General features: G+C 66.3%; 8 protein-coding genes across 8 annotated transcripts in view; 3 read left to right on the top strand and 5 right to left on the bottom strand.

The window, feature by feature from the left end:
* The window catches only part of FA09DRAFT_331001 (thioredoxin-domain-containing protein), a 2,725-nt gene extending 1,690 nt beyond the window's left edge, over positions 1 to 1,035 (bottom strand). Inside the window, exons 1-2 of the mRNA XM_025742831.1 lie at positions 597 to 1,035; positions 15 to 401 (exon numbers count right to left, since the gene is read on the bottom strand). Of these exons, the coding sequence (XP_025597220.1) occupies positions 15 to 401; positions 597 to 743 (534 nt within the window). The 5' untranslated portion in view covers positions 744 to 1,035. The remainder of the gene's footprint in view (positions 1 to 14; positions 402 to 596) is intronic.
* Positions 1,036 to 1,767: 732 nt separating this feature from the next.
* Positions 1,768 to 3,484, bottom strand: FA09DRAFT_346543 (hypothetical protein; the record flags this gene model as incomplete). The annotated part of the gene is made up of 2 exons (XM_025744755.1): positions 2,246 to 3,484; positions 1,768 to 1,893 (listed from the first exon to the last, which is right to left on the bottom strand). The coding sequence occupies exons 1-2, from the start codon at positions 3,407 to 3,409 to the stop codon at positions 1,768 to 1,770; spliced, it is 1,290 nt and encodes a 429-aa protein (XP_025597219.1). The 5' UTR covers positions 3,410 to 3,484.
* Positions 3,485 to 3,675: 191 nt separating this feature from the next.
* FA09DRAFT_330999 (phospholipase C/P1 nuclease) lies at positions 3,676 to 8,367 on the top strand. The gene is made up of 12 exons (XM_025742830.1): positions 3,676 to 3,938; positions 4,142 to 4,466; positions 4,595 to 4,607; positions 4,694 to 4,720; positions 4,803 to 5,298; positions 5,458 to 6,787; positions 6,856 to 6,990; positions 7,079 to 7,139; positions 7,204 to 7,657; positions 7,737 to 7,774; positions 7,853 to 7,948; positions 8,060 to 8,367. Exons 1-12 carry the CDS (start codon positions 3,736 to 3,738, stop codon positions 8,143 to 8,145), a joined length of 3,264 nt encoding a protein of 1,087 aa, XP_025597218.1. The 5' UTR covers positions 3,676 to 3,735; the 3' UTR covers positions 8,146 to 8,367.
* Positions 8,368 to 8,625: 258 nt separating this feature from the next.
* FA09DRAFT_330998 (putative stearoyl-CoA desaturase) lies at positions 8,626 to 10,786 on the bottom strand. The gene has a single exon (XM_025742829.1). It carries the CDS (start codon positions 10,455 to 10,457, stop codon positions 8,832 to 8,834), a length of 1,626 nt encoding a protein of 541 aa, XP_025597217.1. The 5' UTR covers positions 10,458 to 10,786; the 3' UTR covers positions 8,626 to 8,831.
* A 206-nt stretch (positions 10,787 to 10,992) lies between these two features.
* On the top strand, positions 10,993 to 11,770 carry FA09DRAFT_330997 (hypothetical protein). The gene has a single exon (XM_025742828.1). It carries the CDS (start codon positions 11,325 to 11,327, stop codon positions 11,658 to 11,660), a length of 336 nt encoding a protein of 111 aa, XP_025597216.1. The 5' UTR covers positions 10,993 to 11,324; the 3' UTR covers positions 11,661 to 11,770.
* A 796-nt stretch (positions 11,771 to 12,566) lies between these two features.
* On the bottom strand, positions 12,567 to 15,671 carry FA09DRAFT_346541 (hypothetical protein). Its single transcript, XM_025744754.1, has 2 exons — positions 15,196 to 15,671; positions 12,567 to 15,136 (listed from the first exon to the last, which is right to left on the bottom strand). The coding sequence occupies exons 1-2, from the start codon at positions 15,220 to 15,222 to the stop codon at positions 12,770 to 12,772; spliced, it is 2,394 nt and encodes a 797-aa protein (XP_025597215.1). The 5' UTR covers positions 15,223 to 15,671; the 3' UTR covers positions 12,567 to 12,769.
* A 645-nt stretch (positions 15,672 to 16,316) lies between these two features.
* FA09DRAFT_299435 (glycine hydroxymethyltransferase) lies at positions 16,317 to 17,933 on the bottom strand (the record flags this gene model as incomplete). Its single annotated transcript, XM_025740285.1, has 4 exons — positions 16,317 to 16,856; positions 16,929 to 17,445; positions 17,532 to 17,848; positions 17,904 to 17,933. 4 exons carry the CDS (start codon positions 17,931 to 17,933, stop codon positions 16,317 to 16,319), a joined length of 1,404 nt encoding a protein of 467 aa, XP_025597214.1.
* Positions 17,934 to 19,055: 1,122 nt separating this feature from the next.
* Positions 19,056 to 22,666, top strand: FA09DRAFT_330994 (bifunctional acetylglutamate kinase/N-acetyl-gamma-glutamyl-phosphate reductase). Its single transcript, XM_025742827.1, has 8 exons — positions 19,056 to 19,263; positions 19,361 to 19,527; positions 19,659 to 19,762; positions 19,812 to 20,067; positions 20,139 to 21,451; positions 21,740 to 22,230; positions 22,310 to 22,432; positions 22,540 to 22,666. The coding sequence occupies exons 1-8, from the start codon at positions 19,093 to 19,095 to the stop codon at positions 22,585 to 22,587; spliced, it is 2,673 nt and encodes an 890-aa protein (XP_025597213.1). The 5' UTR covers positions 19,056 to 19,092; the 3' UTR covers positions 22,588 to 22,666.
* Positions 22,667 to 22,735: the final 69 nt, after the last annotated feature.

The following is a 22,735-nucleotide window of genomic DNA, read 5'->3' as shown; positions in this document are numbered from 1 at the left end:
ACTCACAATTCCACCAAGCGATGCTTAGTCTGATCCAGCACCACCTTATCAAAGTTGCCGTTGCTCAGCTGCACCGCCACCGTGCGCGTATCTTGCCTCTTCTTCTCCCCCTTTGCGCCAATCTTGTCTGCGACGAAGCGCCTGAGACTCTCGAGGTCTCGTGCGCCGCGATACTCCTCGCCCGCGAGCGAGCCGGCGGCGAACCACTTGAGCGTCGGGTAGCCTTTAATGTCGAAGCGCGCGCCGAGCGCGCGGTTGGCATCGGCATCCACGCTGGCGATGTGCACGGCCGCGCTGCTGCCCGAGGCGGAAGAGGAGAAGGAAGAGGCGAGCTGGGCGTAGATGGGAGCCAGCTTCTTGCAGTGTCCACACCACGGCGCAAAGAACTCGACGAGCGCTGGCTGTGTGCGTGGGTGGGGACCCAGGGTGGCGTTGCGTGTGGGTCAGCAAGGGGGGAAGAGGGGGGGGGGGGTGGAATGGCGGCCAAGTTTCGCAGCAGAGGAAAGAGAGGGAGAGAGGCAGAAGTGCCGGCAAGATTTCACACACACACACACGCGCGCGCGCGACACACACACGCCCGACCAAAACAAACGCACCGAGTCCTTGCCCACATGCTTGTTGAAGTCGGCCTCCTTTGTCAGATCCAGCACGCCCGGCTGCGCCTTTGCCGCGACGTGCGGTGCGCACGAAAGGGCGCCGAGAAGGGCCGCGGCGAGCGGGATGAGGAGAGAGGGGAGCTGCATGACGAGGAATTCGATGCAACTGAGAGGGGTGGTGGTGGTGCAAGGGAACAGAGAGAGAGAGGCGCAACAAGGGCGCCAGATCGTGGCAAACACGCCCGTGCGCAGCGCCACCACCACGCGAGAAAGAGCGACTCGGCCGGGAAGCCGGCCGGCACCGCGCGCGCGCTGCGCCCGAAGCAGCCTCTGCCGTAAGCGTGAGCGCTTCTTCGCCTGGGTGGCTGCTTGCTTGCTGCTCCTCCTTCTCGGGGGGCGGCTATCAGGCGTTGGGGAGAGGGAGGGGGGAGGGGGGAGGTCTATGCGAACCCAACGTCTAGCGACCTTGGCAATGACTCCGATGCCGTTCTCTCCACTCTTGCGCGCGACTTGTTTGCCGTCGTCCGCCCTCTTCCCCCCCCCCCCCCCCGCCTCGCAACTCGCAACTCGCAGCTCGCAATTTCTTCGAACATCGGAGACTGCAGCCAGCTGCACCACACATTGCCCACCCCGAGTTGCAGCAGCAGCAGCAGCAGCAGCGACAGCAGTAGAAGAGCGGCGCTGACATGGTCAGACTTAGTGAGAGAGAGAGAGAGAGAGAGAAGGGGGTATCATGTTTCCCTTTAGGCCCCCACCTCCTCGACCCTCGATCCTCTCCCCCCTCCCCCTCCCTCGGGGGTGCTCGATGCAAAAGACCTAGCGGGGCGCCAAGCCGTGTGCGCCAAGCCCGCAAGCGTGTTCCGTTCGTTGGTGGCTGTTTAATGCGTCTTGTTTGCCCGCCCCCCCCCCCACTCTTCAGATGACACGTGCTTTGCGCAAGATGCCTGCGAATCTGGCCGTGTTTTGTTGGCAGTAGTTGAGTGAGAGAGAGAAGAAGCAGGGTTCAGCAAAACATGCTGGGTGTGCCAGAGTGGCACCGCGCTCGCCGCCCCCCCCCCCCACTCTTCCGCCGTCCCCCCTATCGCAATTTGGGCAAAACGAGCCCCCCCCCTCTCCCGTCTCGCCCTACTCGACGTGCTTGTATGCAGAGCCAAGGGGTATTGCGCCACACTCACTCATCAACGCCCACATCCGTCGTCGCCGCACTCGCACTCGCACGACTGGAGACGGCGGAGGCACGAGGACGTGCGGAAAAGGGCGCCCAGAGCTTGCTGCCTTCGACGATCATCTCTTCAATCTGCGGGTGAGAAGAGAGAGAGAGAGAGAGAGAGAGAGAGAGAGAGAGAGAGAGAGAGAGAGAGTGACACAGAAGGGAGATTTGAAGGCCAAGAACAAAGGTGGATCAGCGATGCGAAGCAAGACGCAAAGAAGACTGGGCCATTCCCGTGCCTACGAGACTTGTTCGAGCGAGGCGCGCTCGGCAACGAGCCCAAAAAGCAATCATGCTCTCTTCTCTCTCTCCTGTTCCCACATCCCCCCCCCCCCCATCCCCCTCGCTACGCCTCGACTTGCCGTCGACATGCCGTCGCCATGCCGTCCGATGGAATGCCGTCGTTTGCTTGGCCTCGATGTTGTGCACAAAAACTCACCTCATCCTCCTTCATCTTCTCTCCCAAGCCACCCAACACCCTCTTCAGCTCCTTGACGCCCACGCGCGTCGTGCCAGGCGGCAAAGTGTCGAGCAGCAGCTTCCATGCTTCCTCTACGTAGATGCGTTGGGATGCCGTCAACGGCATGGCTTGCGAGGAGGAGGAGGACTCGCTTGCATCGATGCCCGTGCTGGCGGCGGCGGCAGGCTTGCCTGTCTTGCTGCGCTTGCCCGACATCGACGTCGAGGCGGCGCTCGCCTTTGCGCCGCCTTTGCCACGACGACGACGCTGCTTGCCGCCGTCGTCGTCGTAGTCTTGCTCGCTCTCCTCTTGCTCCGATTCCTCTTGCTCCTCCGAGAGCGCGCTGCCTTCATACTCGTCCGACTCGTGCGAATCCTCCTCCTGCGACTCTTGGTGGCCGCGTGACGCACGTGTGGTCGTCTTGCGCGTCCTTCGCAGCGGTCTACGTCTCACTCCCTCTTCCTCATCACTTGCCTCCTCTTCCCTCGCCTCTCCCTCCTCTTGCGCCTCCGGCTGCGGTTCCGCCTCCAACAACAATCCCACCACGGCGTCCCAGCTGCGCCTCTCTACAAACTTGTGCCTGCGCGCCTCTGCTCCCTTTGCGCCGGGCAGCGCAACGGCAGTGTCGCGAAAGAGAGCGAGGACGGAGGGGTCTGCGTGAGGTAGACGCAGCGAGGCCAGCGCGTCGGGGATGCACGCGAGCGGAATGTGGCTCGGCGCTGGAGCTGAGGGAGTAGAGGCGGAGGCGCAAGTGGAAGGACCGGCATGCAAGGAGGGCGAGTCGGGTAGGAAGCCGCCAGACGCCTCGTCGTCGTCGTCGTCGTCGTCGTCGTCGTCGAGCAGAAATCCACCGCCTGCTGCAGCACCCATCTCCTGCTGCTGCTGCTGCTGCTGCTCCTCATCGACGAAGAATCCTCCGCCTCCTCCTGCGCCGCCGGCACTGCTTGCAGCCTTGTGCTCGCTGTTGCGCACGCCCTTGCTGCGCTTGCGCTTGCGCTTGCGAGCAGTCGAAGCCTCGGCCTCGGCGTCGGCGTGGAGCAGGAGCGGCGCAGGCAGCGAGGCCGGCTCGTCGCCCGCCTCGAGGCGCCACGCGCGCCAGGCGTCGAGAAAGACGGCGTGCGACGAGGGACGCGGAGGCGACATGGAGCGCAGCAGAAGGTGGGATCAGAGGTGCGGGTGCGTCGGACGGTGTGCGTAGTGTGCGTGGGGTGGTGGTGAGGGCAAGGACGACTGGAGGTGGAGGTGCGCGCGCGCCGCGTCATCGAGCATGGTTGTATTCGCGCACTCTGCAAGCCTAATCGCGGCGCAGCGGTCTGTATTCGACAGGCGCGATGCGGATACAGCGGCGCGAGCGCGCATGAACGTGCCTGCCAGCTCGGGCCATCGTGGCTGCTGCCTGTGCGCTATCTCGCCTCGGCTCCGCACCTGGGCACTTCTGCTTCTCTCCTCACCGCCGCATCCACGCCGCGATGCATCTCCTCGCTCTCCTCCTCGGCGTCTATGCGCTCCTACTGCCCAGCGTGCAGGCATGGGGCGCCGACGGGCACGCCATCGTCGCCACGCTGGCACAAGCTCAGCTGCACCCTCTCGTGCGCAAACATCTCTGCTCCATTCTGCCAAATGCCACCAGCTACTGGAGCGCCTGGCCACGCGAGGGCGCGCCGCATCTGCAGTGAGTGTGGGCGCGTGGCATGGCGTGGGTGGTCGTCGTGGCGAGCATCATGCTGTGCCACTTGACGAGTGCGCCTGATGTCGCGCCGGCCTGGCGAGTAGGATGGGTGGGTGGTGACAGTAGCGAGATTGCTGTGCCTGTCGCCCTCTTGCAAAATGTCTCCGCGCCGGCCATGCCTGATTGCCCCACTCTTCTGCTCGCAGCTGCCATCTGGCGCCCATCGCCTCGTGGCCCGACACGATTCGCTTTCGCTATCCGTGGTCTTCTCATCTGCACTACGTCAATCCCATCAACGACACGCCTCCCGCGTCGTGCATCTACGGCGCCACCGGCTGGACGTCGCTGGAAAACGTGCTGTCGGCCAGCGTCAACTACACGACGCGCCTCAGGACGCAGAGGGGAGAGGGACGCGAGTGGGAGAGAGACATGGCACTGCGAATGCTCACGCATCTGATCGGTGATCTGCATCAGCCGCTGCACTTGACGGGCAGAGAGAGAGGCGGCAATGACGTCGTGGTGCGCTTCGAGGTGAGTTGGCAGGCTCTTCCGCCGCGCACATGGGCGAGGGAGGGGGGGGGGGAAATGTGAGAGGCGACGTGCCCAACTGACCAGCCCAAATTCCCGCTTGATTTGCGTGACGCGGCAACATGTTGTAGGGACGCATTGCCAGTGAGTGTTGCGCCGGCCCTCACTTTCCCCCCATGCCTGGCGCTACTCCACACCGTGCTAACCTTCTCCGTCGCGTCTGTGCTCAGAGCTGCACAGCGTCTGGGACGGTCTTCGTGAGTCTGTGTCGCTTGCTCCTGCTGCTGGCCTCTCTCTCCTCTTACCTCTCCACTAATCGTCCTCTCTCTCGTTGCACAGTCCTAAACCGGCAGCTGCGCACGCTTTCAAACTACACGTCGCCGCTCCCCAACGCACGCATCGAGTCGGCATTGCGCGGCGCACGCTACGACGCCTACATTCGCTGGATCCTCGCCGAAGGCATGGGCCAAGTCGGCGCCAACGAGGCATGGTGGAGCGACGTCAATGCCTGGCCTGCCTGTCCCGACGTCAAGGCCAAGAAGCCTCTGCACAGCGCGGCAGCGACATTTCTGCGCTCTGCAATGCCGCATTCGTCCACTGCCGTGCGCAAGCTCTCCTCGCTCCTCGGCGGCGGCAGTTCCACCGCCAGCTCCGCTTCCTCGAGCGAGTGGGATCCGGCAGATGTGGACCGCACAGACGAGCCGCTGTGCCCGTATGCGTGGAGCGAGAAGATGCACCCGCTCGTGTGCCACTATGCATTTGCAACGCCCGTGCCGGAGAAGGGCGGCATGGAGAGACCGGAGTTGGATGGCGAATATGCGGCGAGGATCGATGAGTGAGTTAAACCCTCCCGCACCCCCACCTCGCCTCCTCCTCTACCTTGCCTTCGTTGCGCGAGCGCAAGAGCCGAGCTGCGCGGCGGGGTTGATGCGGCCAGAAGGGAGCGGGGCTAGTGATCGCTGACCCCCTCGGCTCCCCTTCTCGATTCGCAAAGCGCAAAGATCCTGCAACGCCAGCTGGCGCTCGCGGGCACGCGTCTGGCCGCCGTGCTCAACAGCGTGCTGCTGCCCGAGGCCATGGCTGCGCAACAGCAGGCGGCCACTACGCAGCAGCAGCAGCAGCAGCAGCAGCAGCAGCAGCAGCAGCTGCAGCAGCACGACAGCATGCAGCGCGTCGGCGCCAAGATGCAGCTGCCGATGCATCTTGCCCTGCCCGCCTCTGCGCACAAGGACGACGACGACGAGGAGCAGGAGCAGGAGGCGTTCGGCAACACCGATGACGCCGAGCGCGCCAGGAGCCTCGCCGACGTCGTCGCTCACGCCTCGAACTCGGCTGCTGCGCCGCAGATCATCCACGTTTCCTCGCGGCATCACGGCCGCAAGGGCGAAGCGAGCAAGGGTCCCATTTGGCCGCTCGTCAAGGTCACCGCCTCTTCCATTGCCGAAGTGGCCATTCTCTCGTCGGTGGGCTACTACCTGGCGCGGCGCGGCATCATCGACAAGGTGACGCAGACGAAGCTCAACAAGATCAACGTCTCCTTCTTCACGCCTGCCCTCCTCTTCTCCAAGGTGGCCTTCACCTTGAATCCCGCGCGCCTGGCCGAGCTCGTCGTGGTGCCCATTGGCTTCGTCGTCGTCTCGATCGTCTCGGCACTCGTGGCATACGGCATGGCGCGCATTGCTCGCATCTCGCGCGCGCAGCGCAACTTTGCCATTGCCTGCGCCATGAGTCCAAACAGCAACTCGCTGCCCGTGGCGCTGATGCAGAGTCTGGTGGCCACCGTGCCGCAGCTGCATTGGGAGGAAGAGGGAGAGCCAGAGGACACGGTGGACGGCATGCTTGGCCGCGCATTGACCTATCTCGTCCTCTTCAGCACGCTCGGCATGCTGACGCGCTGGAGCATCGGCGCAAAGCTGCTCGCGACGGTCGATGAGGAGGAAGAGTCGCAAGCACAAGACGAAGGTGCAGCATCGACGGCGCAGCTCGTCGACGTCGAGTCCGACAATGCGGCACAGCAGCCTCCTCGCATCGCCATTCGGCGCGCCACCAACGACGTCGATGCCTCCGAGGCCTCTCCTTTGCTGTCTTCGCGACGCGACAAGCCAAAGCCTCGCCCTCAAGCGTGGACGCGTTCCTTTCCGCACACCGACGTCACGGCGCCGCCGAGCGAGGCGGGCAGCGACTCGAATGAGGACGAAGAGGCAGTGGCGAGACGGCACTTCAACTCTAGCTCTGCGCTGTGGAACTCGCCGGCGGCCGACAACGCAAAGAGCTTTGGCAAGCGCTGGATCGTGCGTCCCTACAAGGCGTTCATGGCGTTCATGGTGCGTCTCTTGCTCGTTCTCGCCGTCTCCCCCTTCCATCTCGACGCTGACGCAAATGTGCCAACCAGACGGCACCGCTCTGGGCGGCAGTCATCTCCCTCATCGTCGCCATGATCCGGCCGCTGCAAGTGGGTATCGGCAGCATTGAGCCGCTGGTGGGCGCACTGCAGACGGCCGGCGCGGTCAGCGTGCCGTTGACGATGGTGAGTCTCGTGAGCGAGAGTGGCTCGCCGGGCGGGCCCTGGGAGGCGAGCATCGCGCTGACGCATGCCGCTGTCTGCCTCCTGTCAGGTCGTGCTCGGCGCCTACTTTGTGCCCGCAGAGAAGCCCAAGGCAAAGGCAACGACAGAGCGTGAGGCATATCTCTCTCCCCTCCTTGTCCCTCCCCTCGCCCGGCTCTGACTTCTGCCTCTCAGCCACTCCCGATGCCGGATCCACAGGCGAAGGGCTCTCCAACCACTCGACACTCGTCGGCACGCGCTCCAGTTCCTCCTCCTCCAAGAAGCTGCCCAAGATGCGCAATCCCTGGGGCGGCGCCTCCGACGACGGTCGCAGCGATGCCGAGCGTGACTCGGGGTGGAACTCTTCGGGCTCCGATCTTGGCACCTCGGCTCCGCCTTCTCCCAGCGAGGCCTTTGCGCCTTCGCCCCTCGACGGCCAAGCCGCGCAACACACGCGCACCAACGCCGCGTCGCCAGCGGGCGATGCGCTGCGGCGCGACGGCAAGACGCCGGCCGAGCGCCGCGCCAAGCACAAGGCCTCGCTCGAGAAGCGCACCATTGCCGTCAGCGTGCTGAGCCGCATGCTCGTCGTGCCGCTCGTGCTGTGCCCCGTCTTCGCCTACTACTGCGTCAAGACGCGCTACAATGTGTGAGGGTTCGCGCCACGAACTGGCGCAGCCGAGCGGGCCCCATATGCCGAACGCTGACCCCCCTTCGCTGCTTGGTAGCGCCGATGATCCTGTTGCCATCGCCTGTGCCTTCCTCCGTGCGTTTCTCCCGGCTTTGCGCTGCCTTTCCTTTCTTCTCTGTTCACCCGCTCACCACCTCGCAACTTTGCAAACAGTGATCGGCTCGCCGCCGGCCCTCACGCTGGCGCAGATCACCACCGTCTCGGCCAAGGGCAATTCGGGCTTCGAGCGGCTGATCAGCCGGACCATCTGTGAGTATGTGTCCTCTTGCGCCCAGCTGCTGCTTCTTCCCCCCCGCCTCTCTGTCCACTTGTTAGCTGTTTGCATCGCCACTGACTCCCGAGCTCCCACTCAAACAACAGTCGTCAGCTACGTCATCCTCGCCGCACCCACGACTGTGCTGCTCGTCCTCGGCGCCCTGCTCGTGGCCGAGAACGACCATGCCTGAGAGAGGCCGGGGGCCGCGTGGCATCGCTGGACCACCTTGCCGTCAAGGCAAAGAGCCGCCTCGCCATCTCTCGCTGACGCCGCGGCTGCGTCCAACGGGGGGGCACGGTCTCAAGCGCGGACCTCATCCCCCCCCCCTCCTGCCCCGCCCTCTTTCACTCCGCCACACCTGACGACACGCAAACGACTAGAACCAGAGAAATGACGCATCTGTACATAGTCCAGCGTGCGTGCCTGTCGACCGGCACCGACGCTGAGGCCTTGGCCTTGTGGCGATGAGCAATCCGGCGCGGGGACAATCTCGAGCGCGCCGCGCGCCGCGACGACGTCGACGTCGCCGTCGCCATGCCGCTGCACGCCAGCCTTGCAGAAAGAGCGCGCAGAAAGAGCGCCAAAGCCACGAGCGCAGTGGGCAGTGGCGGAAGCGCAGAAGACTCAGGCGGCGCGATTCAGACGACGACGGGCGCTTAGACAAGGTAGATCTATGAGCGGATGAATTGGCTCGGGTGGGCACGAGAAAGGACAGGTGATGAAGAGAGAGAGGTAACTACATGGTGTGTGGATGGATGTGGCGAGACTAGCGAGATGCATGAACGGTGAACGAGGGCTACCAGGGATGGTCGTGAAGATGCGTGACGAGGTGAGAGAGCGAGATGGTGCGCAAGGCGGGCGCGCGCGCTGCTCCGCTTAGAGCAGGCGGCCGACCTTGTTGCCGCTCTTCTTCGCCACGGCATTCTCCTTGAGTTCGCCGCGCTGCGCGATGCTGTACGTCTGGCCGGGCGCCATGTAGGCGAGGGCCCGGGCGTCGACGCCGCGGTAGTCTGCCGTGGGCTGCGGCGCGGACCACTGGGCCTCGGGCGCGCTGCTCTTCGGCAGGATGGCGGCGGCCTCGGCCTGCAGCTTCTCGGCCTTGGCCAGCTCGTCGACGGCCAGCTGGTAGCCGCCGTCGAGGACGCCGACGCGCAGCGACGAGAGCAGGTTGGCGGCGCCGTTGGAGTGGTCGTACACGCCGCCGTGGAAGGCCGTGGTGGCGTCCTTGCCGATGCGCGACTTGAGCAGCGCCTCGCCGCCCGGGTGGTCGAGCGCCGAGACGTCGTGGATGAAGCCGGCGACGACGATGAGCGGACGCGTCTTGGCCTCCTCTTGGAAGTCGTCCCACGAAATGACGGGCAGGTCGTTGGTGCTCTTGGGCCACTGCAGCTTGGCCTGCTCGCCGTGCAGCTTCTGCAGCTGCATGGCGACGCGGCCCTTCTTGACCTCGTTGTCCGGGAACGTCTTGAGGTGCGTGGCGAGGCCGACGGCCTTCATCGACGCGATGAACCACTTCGTCGGGTCGTACTGGTACCACGAAATGGCGTTGCGGTAGTCCATGGGGAACTGGTGGTGGAAGTTGTGGTAGCCCTCGCCGACGGTGACGAGTGCGGTGATGAAGTGGTCGCGCGGCGTCATCTTGTTGTCGAAGCTCGCCTCGCCGAGGTAGTGCGCGAGCGAGTTGACGCAGAACGTCGAGTGGTGCACGAAGACGAGGCGCGCCACGGCGGCGTAGAAGAAGCCGCCGCGCCAGTCGCCCCAAAGCATGCCGGCGACGGCCGTGGGGAAGAGGAAGCCCATGATGACGATGAGCGGGAGGTAGAAGCGGTGCTGGAAGCGGATGACGGGGTGGCGGCGCAGGTCCGAGATGTCGGCGACGCCCGGCTTGCGGCGCGGCTTGACAATCATCCAGCCGAGGTGGCTCCACAGCAGGCCGTGGTGCGCACCGTAGGGGTCGAGGTCGGTGTCGGTGTAGCGGTGGTGGGCACGGTGGCCGCGCGCCCACCAGTGGATGCTGCCCTCGACGGCGCCGCTGCCCATGAGGGCGAGGAAGTACTCGAGCGGCCGGCTGGCGACGTAGCTGCGGTGCGCCCACAGCCGGTGGTAACCGGCCGTGATGCCGAGGCCGGTGAAGAAGTAGTAGACGCCGGCCCAGACGGCCGTCTTGAGCTGCAGCGGCGTCGTGCACATGCCGTACACGGCGAGCAGCGGCGTCGAGGTGAGGATGATGAACGAGACCCACTGGATCTCGCTCAGGATGTTCTTCCACTGGATCGGCGGCAGCGCCGGCTCGCGCTGCAGCGTGCGCGTGACGTAGTCGTCGGGAATGTCGTCGTCGGGGTGCGGGCGCGGCGAGGCCTTCTTGCCGCCGCGGCTCGGCACGGCCACGCCCTCATCCTCCGACGCCTCGGACTGCGGCGGCGAGAGCTGGTCGGCCGGCGGCGTGCGCAGGCCGGGCTCGAGCGGCGCCGGGCCGCGGTTGCGGAGCTCGGCGGACGCCATGGTGTGTGTGCGGAGAGTGGTGCGGTGAGGTGGGTGTCGTGAGGCGGTGTGGATGACGTGTGGTCGTGAAGGTGGTGAGGTGGCAGGGGGGAAGGGGGGTGACGGGAGGTGATCGTGCGGGCAGAAGGGCGGAGCACCAGCGGTGAGGCCTTATATACCACCCTCGACTGGCAGCCATGCGAATCTCTGCCGGTGGCGGAGGGGCCGAGGTTCGGCGCACGGGTGGCGCGTGCCCCATGGCCGGCGCTGGGTGCGGCAGGCAGGCAGGCACGCTGCACCCTCGCCAAAGCCGCCGGAGCAGCCTGTCTCGGCCCAGCACCAGCGTGCGTGGCGAGGGCCGGCGAGCAGCAGCAGCACGAAATGATTTGCGCACGCTGAGGCTGAGCCGTGCCTCGGCGCGACGTGGCCTCGGCGTCTGGGCTGGCGCCGCCTCTCGCCACCGTCCGGTCGGCGCGCGTTGTTGGGGCGCGCCGCCGTCGCCGCGCGCCTGCCTCATGCATCGCAGCTCTCTCTCTCTCTCTCTCTCTGCGCCGGCGCCGCGAAGGATGATCAGCCGTCCTCCGAGCCTCGGCCTCTCCCTCGTGCTCGCTGCGTGCTGCGCCCACTGCACCCGACAGCAGCAGCATCAGGGTGCCGCATGCCCGTGCCGGTGACGACAGCTCCGCGGCTCTGCCACTCCTGAATTTCCTGGTGCTGGCTGCGCCCCCGCCGCGCGCGCGCCGCGCGCCTGCCTGCCAACGCGCCCCGCCGCCCCGCACACCCCATCGCATCCCTCCTGCCGCAGCGTGCCGGCAGCCTGCACCAACACGCTGGGTCTTCGCCCTGCATGCTTCGGCATCCGGCTATGTGGGTCTTGCCGGCTATGCGATGTGGGGTAACGAGGCCTCGCCGCTGCTCGTCGTCGCGACCTCCCTTTCTCGAGCGACACGCCCCCGCGCGCCGCACCGCGAAATAGACTGGCCTCGCGCCCCAGGGGGCTTGCGCTCCTCGCACACGCACCTCCGGCCCCCCTCGCATCGCTCCTCCTCTCTCCCTCGCACACGTCCCCATCTCTCGTATCGCCAGCCCGCCTCGCATTCACGTCGTCTTCCACAGCTGCCTCACGTTCCCTCTCTCTCCACCTGCACCTCCAAGCTACGAGGCCAGGCTGCCGAACAGGGCCAGCCTCGCAGCGCGACATTTCACGCGACGTCCGGCCTGTAGCCGCGAATAGGGCATTCACAGGCACGGCCTGATGCACGGCGGAAATTTTAATTCGTCCCTCGGGCGGCTGCGGTGCCCACCCCGTCCCACACACTGCCGGCGCGCCTGAGCAAGAGTTTTGTTGGGGCGCCGCGCGTGAAGCTGCGCCCGCGCGGCGCTGCCAGTCGCGAGTGCCGCGCCTCTGCCGATCATCTCCTCGGCGTGACGTAAGCATGAAGCACGCGCGCACGAGACGGCGCGCCGGCGCCGGCTTGCGCCGACAGCGCCGCTGCACGCCGAGGGACGCGGAGCCGCCGGGATCTCCGTCTGCAGGCGTGAGAACACGACTGTCTGCTGTGTGGCGGCGGCACCCAGACAGCATGGGGAGCAGCTTCTCTGCGGAGGCGAGCAAACAGAAGGAGGTGGCGCATCACCTGCCAGACTCCTCAGACGCCGGGTGCCGGACAGCAATCGCGCATGGTGATGGAGGTGCAAGCAGTGCAAGGCCGTCGAGCCGTGAGAGCACCGCAGGGGCGCAGAAAGCCGGAGCCATCGCATGGCCGCACCCCCGGCGCTGCGAGCTGCGGCTCCGAGGTGTCATTCATTTGCCACTGCCCGGTGCGCCGCGTTCACGTGGGTGTGGGTGGGAAGAAGGAAGCGACGGAGCGGGGCGAAAACTGACCCTTCGACGTCACCCCTGCTCCGCGTCTTGTCGCCCTGTCCGGGAAAACGGCAAGCGTCCCCCGTCCAGCATCAGACGTCACTTCGACATGCCATCCAGCATGTGAGGTGAATGCCGCCGAAGCGCAGAGCACTGAGGAGCCGGCGCACCCTTGCCCGCTCTGTCCCGCCGCACGTTTGACGGATACCCGCAATGGCTCTATACCCCCCCCCCCCTTTCTCCATCACGATGCTGCCGCGCTACTAGAGCAGATAGATTACTGGGTGACGCAAGAACTGACGAGGTGGTAAAGAGCGTGGAGTGGTGTGAGGCATCGCTAAAGAGTGTGATATGTAAGGGGGAGGCGCCGATGGCGGGGATAAGTTAGGATGAGTAGGGTCGCCAAGGAGGCGCAGAGAGCGAAGCTGCTTGTAGCAGTTCTCCTTCGAAGAGAAAGCAAGAAGAGACCCTAGGCGAGGACAGCGGCGCCGTTGGCGCTGCCCGACGCACTCGCCATGCCCGCAATGCTCGGCCTGGCAGCCAATCTTCTGCGTCTAGCCGCCATGCCAGGCGAGTCACTGCTTGCGCTTGCACTGCCGCTGCATGGCATCTGCTGCTGCTGCGTCGCGCTCGGCAAAGCCGGCGGCGGCGGCGCAGGTAGGGCGCCACGCACTCCCGGCGCTTTGCGGCGCGGCAGCGAGGCAGGGCGGTGCGAGAGCGAGCCTTGCTGCTGCTGCTGCTGCTGCTTCTCGAAGCGGTTTGTACGGTCGACGAAGGGGTCGTCTTCGTGTCTTGTGCTTGCTGCCGCGGCACGCGAGAGCCGAGTGGAGGCGCTTCCGAACGACGCTGAGGAAGAAGAGGCAGTGTCCATGGAGGGAATGGGCTTGCGACGACGGCCGCGGGAAGAGAGCGAACGAGAGGTGGGCGCCGTGAGCGTGGAGTGTGTCGAGGCCGCAGTGCTCTGCTGCTGCGTCGAGGAGGAGCCGATGACGGTGACGGTATTGGTGCCGCTGCTCGACTCGTCCGTCCTCGAAGCTCTTCTCCTTCCCCTTCTCGTTCCCGATGCCGAGCCTGCGCCGGTGCTGCTCGTGCTCTCTTCTCCACTGCCGCCGCTGCCGCTGCTTCGCACGCCAAAGTTGCGCGCCGGCAGCGTGCGGGCTCTTGCCGCCGGGCGTGGAAGCTGAGAGCGCAGGATCTGTTCGGGCGAGAAGCTGCGCGGCTCAAACTCCTTGGCCATGAGATCGAGAATCTGCGGCGCCGACATGCCGGTAGGCGACGTGAGCACCAGTGCCGGCGGACCTCGAGGAGGCGAGGGTCGCGGCGGAGAGGGCGACGGCGCAATGATGACACTTGTCGTCTCGACGACGACGGCAGATGGTCTCGGCGGGGAGATGTGAGCTGAAATGGCCGTTCGAGGCGTTGCTGGAGCCGAGACGCTGAAGCTCGACGTAGAAGGTGCCGCACCGTCGCATATCGTGCTTGCGATCTGAATGGCGGAGCCAGAGTCACTCTCTCCCCGCGCCAAGGCCTTTGCAGCGTTCTCCAGGGCCTCTACGCTTCTCATGCGTCTCAAGCCCGCTCCAGCAGGCCAAAGACAGCCGTCGTTGCGCAGCACCACTGCGTCGTCTCTCGAGACGACGGGCTGAGCGGGCGCTGCAAAGAGCTCGGCCAGCGTGCGGCGTGTGGCCGCCGTATCGCAGCGCCCAGGCGAGGCGGGCTGGACGCTGATTGCTGGAGTCGAAGTTGTGCGATGGCTGGAAGAGGCAGCAAAGGCTTTAAGACTGGAGACACTCTCTCTCCATGCTGCACGCTCGCGGCGCATTCGACGTGCTTCTTGACTGATGGAGGGCGAGCCTGGCTCTCCAGGTTGCTCATCCTCGGGCGCAAATGCACTGGCTAGTCCGACACGAGACTTGCCGGCGCCTCGACGCGGCAGAGAGCGCGAGGCGGCAGCGTGCGACGAGGGAGTCATCTCCTCCTTGTCCACGACCTCGGTCGCGAGCGAGGAGGCGTCGGTGCGATAGCGTAGCGAACCACACCACAATCCACCGAGCGCAGCTGAGCTCTTGGCGCGGCCTAATGTGCGCGGTCGAGTCGTCGTCACCGTGCTCGCTGTTGCTGATGGCGATGCAGCGACTGCGCGACGAGGAGAGGCCGTCGAGGTTGAGGCCGCACTCGACGTCGAGACAGTCATGCTCGCACGGTCGCTACTGCCACGCAGTGGAGAGAGGGGCGCACGTTTGGCGCTGGCGCTTGTGGAGAAAGAAGAGGAGGAGGAGAGTGCAGCGGTAGACTTGACCTTCCTCAGCTCGCGGGCTTTCCCTTCGCCCGACGCGCCAACGCCAACGTCCACGCCGACGTTCTCCTTGCCCTCGCTCCGCACTGCGCCACTGCTGCTCGACGCAGAAGCGCCAAGCGTGGCGTCCCAGAAGGAGGAGAACCAACTGCCAGATGGCTTCTGCTTGAGCGTCGCAGTAGCGCCCTTGACCGGCGCACGACTGGGCATGCGTCGCGAGGAGGAGCCGCCTGGATGCGCTGTACGGCGCGGAGAGCCGGAGGAGCGCGGCGTGGAAGCTCGGCCAGCCGAGGCTGACATGCTTGCTGCACCAGCAGCACTAGCGGCACCCCCAGCGGCGGCGGCAGAGGAAGAAGCGACGGGCGTGAAGATGCGCGTCTCCTTGTAGCCGGCGTCGTGCAGCAGGTCGGCGAGCGAGTCGAAGCGCGCCGCGGGCATCGGCGTCTGCGGCGGCGCGGCGGCGCTGGCTGCTCTGCTGTCGTCGCGGCGCGGATGCGGCTGCGAGGACGCACTGGAGGGATGACGAGGATGGGAGAAGACCTGTGGCGAGAGGAGGGTTAAGAGAGGACAGGGGGGAGCAAGGAGCGGAGGGGACTCACAGTGCTTTCGCGACGAGCCAGAGACATCTCTGCCCCTCGCCTACTTGTCTCGCCCGCTGCAAGTGAACAGTGGCGCTGCACTAGCGCTTGCAGGCTCACACGAGCGTGCCGTACTGCCGGCAGCAGTAGTGGCTGTCTAGGCGGGACAGACGCAGCGAGCAGCAGCCAGTGTGTGTGCCGGGGCAGTTCGAGCCGTTGAGCGCACGAGCGGGTGGGGGCGTGGGGGAGGAGCGGCGAGAGGCGAGAGGCGGAGAAGGGAAGGGCGAGGTGGGGCGAGCGCCGAGATGCAGAGAGTGTTGCTCTCTTTCTCTCGCGGCAACGCGCGCGGCCAGAGCAGCGGTGGCTCGGCTAGCTCGGTGCGGCCGGGTGCGGTGTGAGTGCTTCGGCAACGGACCGGCCGGCGGTGAGGGACAGGGGGTTATGTGTGTGGTGGTGAGAGGAGCGTTGGCGCCGGTCTGTTTGCTGGTGCAAGCGGCGCCGGCGGCTGATGAGGAGCGGCTCAAGCGCCGGCGCGCATGGCACGCATCTCTGGCATGCGGGCGAAGCCATGGCCGGCGGGCGGCGGCGCGCCTTGCGGTACACGCGTCGCAAGCAACACCGCCCGGCAGAGGCCTGTCGGACGGGCATCCTGCGCCCCGCCAGTGACAGCCCTGCAGACTGGTCCCAGTGGATGGTGAGGCGTGCCCTTCTAGAAGCCAGCGACGGCGTGCCATGCTTCCCGGCGTGCGTCACACGACCTGCTCGACGGGAGAGCAGAGCGAGAGGGAGAGAGGGGGGGCGCGTCCGGTCACGTGCCGCTTCCCGCCTGCGCTCCGAGCGCCGCTTCCTCTCCGCCCTCACGCCCGCGATGCGCTCTGTGCTCTTGTGCTCTGGCCCGCGCAGCCTGCAGTCAAGCACACGATGGGAGATGGAAGAGCATAGTTAGGCAAGTAGACAGGGAGAGACAGTGACGTTGAAGTAATGCGGATGATGGGGGGAGAGTGAGGGGGACCATGGAGAGACACTTGGGAAGCACGAGAGACGGGGAGAGAGGCAGGAGCGAGGCAGGCAAGGCAGCGACGGGGCCGTTGAGGCGCCCTATGCTGTGTCTGCTCAACCGCTCGCTACCGAAGACGAGACGCTCAGTGGCCAGCGGGGCGCTTGATGTTGTTGCTGTCGATGCCCGGCAGCGCAAAGCTCGTCGCAAACGCCTCAACCTCCTTCTTGAGCGTCTTGACGTCCTCGCTCGCGTTGGCGGCCTTCTTGAAGTCGACGAGCTTCTTGCCCACCTCCTTCTGGATCTGCAGGGCGATCTGCGTCATGCGGTGCAGGAAGTCGGCGACGATGACCATCTCCTTCTCCATCATGCTGCGGCTCGTCAGCGCCGATGTGCCGAGACGGTAGCCGCCGGGCGTAAGCGCCGACGTGTCGCCAACCACGGCGTTCTTGTTGACGGTCACGCCGCACAGGTCGGCGAGCTCCTCGATCTTGGAGCCCGTGAGGCCGAGCGGGCGAAGGTCGACGAGCAGCAGGTGGTTCTCCGAGCCGTCCGTCTGCAGCTTGTAGCCGTGCTCCATGAGACGCGCACCCATGGCCTGCGAGTTGCGGATCACCTGCGTGGCGTAGGCCTTGAACGCCGGGTCGGCCACCTGCTTGAGCGCCACGGCGATACCAGCGATGGTCTGTTGCGATGTGTCAGCCTATGCCGCCGACATTGCCCTGCCGAAGCGTCACTGCTCTCGCCCGCCACTCACGTTGTTGTGCGGGCCACCCTGGCAGGCCGGGAAGACGGCGGCGTTGATCTTGCCCTCGACCTCCGGGTCCTTGTCCTTGCGGAAGAAGATAAGGCCGGCGCGCGGGCCACGCAGCGTCTTGTGCGTCGTCGTCGTGACAATGTCGCAGTACTCGAAGGGGTTGTTCTGCACCTTGGCCGCGACGAGGCCGGAGATGTGGGCAATGTCGCTCATCAGCAGCGCCTGCTGCGACTTGGCCGTCTCGGCAAGACGCTTGTAGTCCCAGTCACGCGGGTACGCCGAGCCGCCGGTGATGAGCATGCGCGGCTTGAAGAGGTCGGCGTTCTTGTGCAGCGTCTCGTAGTCGATGAGGCCCGTCTTGGTGTCGACCTGGTACGGGAACGACTGGAAGTAGATCGACGAGGCGCTGATCTTCTTCTTGGCCGTGTAGTAGCCGTGCGTCAGGTGGCCGCCCGAGGGCAGGCCGAGACCCATGATGCGGTCCTGCGGCTGCAGCAGGGCGGTGAAGGTGGCGAAGCTGCGCAACAAGCGGGTCAGCGGCCTGTTCTGCAGTACGCGACATTCGCCTCGCTGTGCCCCACGCGCGTCGCACACGCCACTCACTTGGCCGTCGAGCCCGAGTAGGGCTGCACGTTGACGCCCCAGATCTTGGGGTCCAGGTCAAAGGCCTTGAGGGCGCGCTGCTGGCAGAGAATCTCGAGGCGGTCGATGTGCTCGTTGCCGCCGTAGTAGCGCGCGCCGGGCAGGCCCTCGCTGTACTTGTTGGTGAGGATGCTGCCGTTGGCCTCCATGACGGCCGCGCTCGTCAGGTTCTCCGACGCAATGAGCTCGAGGCCGCTGAACTGGCGCCACGTCTCATCCTCGATGATCTGCTGCACCTCGGGGTCGGCCTCGGCGAGCGTCTTGTACAGCACCGCGTTCTGCCAGGAGGCGTGAGTGACAGTGCGGCAGCAAGTCACGCCGCGGCCAACTCACGTAGTCGGTGGGGACCTTGATGCTCGACATGCTGCGCGAAGGAGCGGGGGCGACGAGGGGAGCAAAGGCGGGGGTGCGTGCGACACGGGCAGTGGCGGCGAAGGAGGCGCGGAGGAGCGAGGGCGCGGCGAGACGGAGAAGAGGCGTGCGGGAGGCGAGGGGCATGCGTGGATGCGGGTGGTGGGGAGCAAAGGAGGGGCCGGGTGAGAAGAAGCTGGCTGGGTCGACGACGGCACCGGACGGAGTTGGGTCGGAAGATCTGGCGCGCGTGCTGGCTGGGCAGAAGAGGAGAGGAGGCGGGTGTGCGACGGGGCGAGGCACGCTTGCTTTGCTTCGCGCGAAGCCGCGCGCGCGCGCCGCGCCAGCGAAATTTCGCTGGCTCTGGCTCCGCTCTGCGCGCGCGCCCGCTCCGAAGGGGTCCTCGCAACGTGCCTTGCCACGCGCCGCGCCGCCGGCCTGCAGCTTCTCTCGCGCGGATGCTTGTGGCGCTGCCGCCGGCCGGCCAAGCAGAGAGGCGACGCTGAATCAGCGCTGCCCCTCTCGGCGGCCAGGCCTTGCGAGGCGGCGAGCACCCGCAACGAGCTTGCAGCAGCATGCGGCTCCGAGCGTTGATGCACCGCTCCGTCTGCGCCCTACGCCACAGGGCCAGCTCGGTCCTACGCCGGCGCCGGCGCAGAGACATGACTCGGTGCAGGCCGGAGGGGCAGGCTGACTAAGCACGCCGTGGTGCCACGTGATGCGCGCTCGGGCTGCTCCCACGATCGCGATAAGGCCGAGCGCCTGATCGCGGTGGCCGACGGCGCGCCCGAGGCTGCCTGCTGGGTGCTGAGCTGCCCTTGCCTGGCTGCAGCACGCCTTCGAGAGCAGACGTAGAGCGGCGGATCGCCGCTGATGCTGTGAGACTGTCGCTGTGAGCGTTTCCTTGAGCGCGAGGCTGCTGCTGGAGGGCTGAGGCGGGGCGATGGCAGCTGATCTTCGGCGCCGAGCCGTGCCGCGCTGGCGGCCGAGACGCCTGATCGCACGGCACGCCGCGAGTCAGGCGCGCGCCCGAGTGCCGCGCCGCGAAGCGCCCTGCGCCCAGCACCAGCAGCGAGACCCGCGCTGCTGGCAGCTCGCCGCCTCGATAGCGCCGCTCCCTTCAGCTCCACATCCCCCACACCCCCACTCTACACTCACCCTCTCGCACACCATGGCTCTGCTGGCGCGTCGCTCCGCCGCCGCAGCCGGGGCGCTCGCGCGTGCGGCGGCGGCCCGGCGCGGCGCTGCTCTGCCGCGGGTCGCCGCGGCGGCCAGTGCTGCTGGCCAACAGCTGCCCAGCGCCCGCGCCTTCTCCTCGGCCGTGGAGAACATGTCTGACCGCGTGAGTGCCCGGTGCAGCAGTCATCGCACGCGGCAACGCTAGCTCTGCTCTGCCTGGTCCGGCAAGTGCTCACGCCAGTCTGGCTCCCGCTGCGCAGGAGACCATCACGCGCCTGCTCTACTCGCTCGCCTCGCGCAAGGAGGTGGAGCGCTACCTGCGCATCTTCAGCGCCGCCAACAAGTTCGCCGTCATCAAGGTGGGCGGCGCCATCCTGACGCACCAGCTCGAGGAGCTGGCACTCAGCCTGAGCTTCCTGCACCGCGTGTGAGTCGCCTGGCGCGCTGGCCATCGGCCGCGGCAGCAGCGGGCAGGAGCAGCGCCGCCTGCGCCACAGCTGCTGCCTGCTGCCCTCGTCAATGCCCTCACTGCAGCTTGGCTGATCGCATCGCCTGCAGCGGCCTCTACCCTATCGTGCTGCACGGCGCCGGCCCGCAGCTCAATGAGATCCTCGAGCGCGAGGGTGTCGTGCCCGACTACGAGGACGGCATTCGCATCACGGGTGAGCAGACTGCTGCATTTGCCCTGCATGCGCTCACGCCTGTCTGCAGACGCTCGCACGCTGCGTGTCGCACGCCAGGTGTTCCTCGAGGAGAACATGCGTCTCGTGGAGAAGCTCGAGTCGCTGGGCTCGCGTGCGCGCCCAATTCCGCTCGGCACCTTCACCGCCTCGTACCTCGACCGCGAGAAGTACGGCCTCGTGGGCAAGATTGAGAAGGTCGACAAGGAGCCCATCGAGAGCGCCATCCGCAACGGCTGCCTGCCCATCCTGACCAGCCTGGCCGAGACGGAGGACGGACAGATTCTGTGAGTCGGCATGCAGGTGTGCGTGAGATGCAGCGCGGGGCGCAGCCGGCTCACCTCTCGCGCGCACGCAGCAACGTCAACGCCGACGTCGCCGCGAGCGAGCTGGCCAAGGTGCTGGAGCCGCTGAAGATCGTCTACCTCAACGAGAAGGGCGGCCTCTTCCACGGCAACACCAAGGAGCTGCTCGAGACGATCAACCTCGACGAGGAGTACGACGACCTGATGAAGCAGGAGTGGGTCAAGTTCGGCACCAAGCTCAAGCTGCGCGAGATGAAGGAGCTGCTCGACCACCTGCCGCGCGCCTCGAGCGTCGCCATCATCAGCGTCGACCAGCTGCAGAAGGAGCTCTTCACCGACTCGGGCGCCGGCACGCTCATCCGGCGTGGGTACAAGCTGTACAAGTCGTCGTCGATTGAGGATGTGGGCGCCGAGCGTCTGCGCAACGCGCTCAAGGAGAACGATGAGGAGATCCGCGATGGCCGCAAGTCGGTGGCGCAGTTCTTCTCTGAGCTCAGCAAGCAGCCCTACACCATCTACGGCGACGAGCCGTTCGACGTCGTGGCCTTCGTCTCGCGGCCCGAGGGCGAGGTGCCGATCCTCAGCAAGCTCGTCAGCACGCGCAACGGCGTGCTCAACAGCGTCACGGACAACGTCTGGAACCAGATCCGCAAGGACCACAAGCGTCTGGTGTGGACTGCGCGCTCGGACGATGAGAACCGTGCGTGGCACTACGAGCGCGCCGACGGCAGCTTCAGCCGCAACGGCCGCAGCCTGTTCTACTACGGCATCCAGGATGTCACCGAGGTGGAGAAGGTGGTGCGCAGCCTCGAGGAGAAGAGCCGCATCGAGCGCGCCTACCTGCCGCTCAACGCCGCCAAGCCGGGCGCGCCGCGTGCCTTTTCGACGTCGGCTCGCCGGCCGGCTCTTCGCGCCGCGTCGCCCATGGGCACTGCGCGCGGCTACGCGACGGCCGTCGAGCGCTCCGTGCCCCTGCCGTCGACCAACTCGGACAAGAAGCGCGTGGCGCTCATCGGCGCACGCGGCTACACGGGCCAGGCGCTCGTCTCCATCCTCAACACGCACCCTCACCTCGAGCTCTCGCACGTCTCCTCGCGCGAGCTTGCCGGCACACGTCTGGCGGGCTACGACAAGAGCGAAGTGCTCTACTCCAACATTGGCGTCGAGCAGCTGCGGCGTCTGGAGGAGGGCAAGGGCGACTCTGCGCCACCCGACGCTTACATCATGGCGCTGCCCAACGGCGTGTGCAAGCCGTTTGTCGAGGCGGTGCAGCAGGGCGGAAAGGGCAAGAGCGAGGGGCATGGTCGCATTGTCGACCTCTCGGCCGACTACCGCTTCGAGGAGGGATGGACGTACGGACTGCCTGGTCAGTAGATGGACGTGCGAGGCAGCCACGGCGGTGAGGCGAGGGAGCGGAGGGAGATGGAGGCGAGGGAGCGGAGGGGAGGGCTATGACGTGGTGCTCTCCCTGCCCGTTTTCCCCTCCTTGCTCCTCCCCCACCTGCGTCTGTATCTCAAAGAGCGAGCCCTGTAATGGCAACCGAAGTACACAGGATAACCGAAGTACACGAAGTACACAGGATCTTCTTGCTGCCTCGTGCCAGCCCATATCACTCCGTATCAGCTCATCTGACGCTTCTCTTCGCACACACAGAGCTCTACTCGCGCCAAGCGATCCGCGATGCGCGTCTCATCTCCAACCCGGGCTGCTATGCCACGTCGATCCAGGCTCTGATCGCGCCTCTGCTGCCCTTCCTCGACGGTGCGCGGCCGCCGACGGTGTTTGGCGTGTCTGGCTATTCGGGCGCAGGCACCAAGGCTGGGCAGTCTGGCTCCACGCCCGGCAGTCAGCCCGTCACCGTGCCCAAGATCAGCGCCGAGGACCTGGCGGGCGGCGTGCGCCCCTACGCGCTCACCGACCACATCCACGAGCGCGAGGCGGCGCGCCATCTCTCGCGCCTGGCGGGCAGCGACGTGGGCGTGGCCTTTGTGCCTGCCGTCGCGCCGTGGTTCCAGGGCATCATTAGCACCCTCAGCGCGCCGCTCAAGCAGAAGATGACGGCAAAGCAGGTGCGCGAGGCATACGAGGCCTTCTACGAGGGCCAGCAGCTCGTCGAGCTGGGCCCCAACGTGCCGGAGGTCAAGGTGCGTGCTCCCCCCCCCCCCTCTCTCCTCCTCAAAGATCCCCACTGACACGCATGATCCCTCGCTCGCGCGCTCTCAGGACATCGCCCTGCAGCACGGCATCAAGATTGGCGGTATCCAGGTGCACTCGGGCGGCGAGCGCGTCGTCGTGGTGGGCGGCCTGGACAACCTGCTCAAGGGAGCTGCGACGCAGTGCATCCAGGTGAGTCTCTGCTTGCAATAGGCCCGGCCCACGCGCAGGAGGGGCAGAGAGTAGGCGCCCTCGATCGGCCTGAGCTGATGTCCGCAACCTCTCCACACCCTCGACAGAACCTCAACATCGCCCTGGGCTACGATGAGCTGGCGGGCATCGCATGAGCGTCTCCCCTTCTTCTGCCTCACCCTCTACGCACAAAATCCGGGGGCGCGCGAGAGAAACGAAGTAATACGAATCCCATCTAGACACATCCGGGCGTGAGCTTGAGGCAACAAGCCGGTGGAGCGGGCAGGGAAAGGTCGCGAGTGG

Source organism: Tilletiopsis washingtonensis (genome assembly GCF_003144115.1).
Source record: "Tilletiopsis washingtonensis strain MCA 4186 unplaced genomic scaffold FA09scaffold_15, whole genome shotgun sequence".
NCBI lineage: Eukaryota > Fungi > Basidiomycota > Exobasidiomycetes > Entylomatales > Tilletiopsis > Tilletiopsis washingtonensis.
Note: the sequence above shows the minus strand (reverse complement) of the source record. Positions and strands in the feature narration are given on the sequence as shown.

Bases quoted from the DNA above. Each gene is read 5' to 3' on its own strand.
- FA09DRAFT_330999 (XM_025742830.1), top strand. From the start codon at position 3,736: ATGCATCTCCTCGCTCTCCTCCTCGGCGTCTATGCGCTCCTACTGCCC. The intron at 7,658-7,736 runs GTGAGGGTTCGC...GCTGCTTGGTAG, and splicing joins GTCAAGACGCGCTACAATGT to CGCCGATGATCCTGTTGCCA. The intron at 7,775-7,852 runs GTGCGTTTCTCC...CTTTGCAAACAG, and splicing joins CATCGCCTGTGCCTTCCTCC to TGATCGGCTCGCCGCCGGCC.
- FA09DRAFT_330998 (XM_025742829.1), bottom strand. From the start codon at position 10,457: ATGGCGTCCGCCGAGCTCCGCAACCGCGGCCCGGCGCCGCTCGAGCCC.
- FA09DRAFT_330997 (XM_025742828.1), top strand. From the start codon at position 11,325: ATGTGGGGTAACGAGGCCTCGCCGCTGCTCGTCGTCGCGACCTCCCTT.
- FA09DRAFT_346541 (XM_025744754.1), bottom strand. From the start codon at position 15,222: ATGTCTCTGGCTCGTCGCGAAAGCACT. The intron at 15,137-15,195 runs GTGAGTCCCCTC...CTCTCGCCACAG, and splicing joins TGGCTCGTCGCGAAAGCACT to GTCTTCTCCCATCCTCGTCA.
- FA09DRAFT_330994 (XM_025742827.1), top strand. From the start codon at position 19,093: ATGGCTCTGCTGGCGCGTCGCTCCGCCGCCGCAGCCGGGGCGCTCGCG. The intron at 20,068-20,138 runs GTGAGTCGGCAT...GCGCGCACGCAG, and splicing joins ACGGAGGACGGACAGATTCT to CAACGTCAACGCCGACGTCG. The intron at 21,452-21,739 runs GTCAGTAGATGG...TCGCACACACAG, and splicing joins ATGGACGTACGGACTGCCTG to AGCTCTACTCGCGCCAAGCG.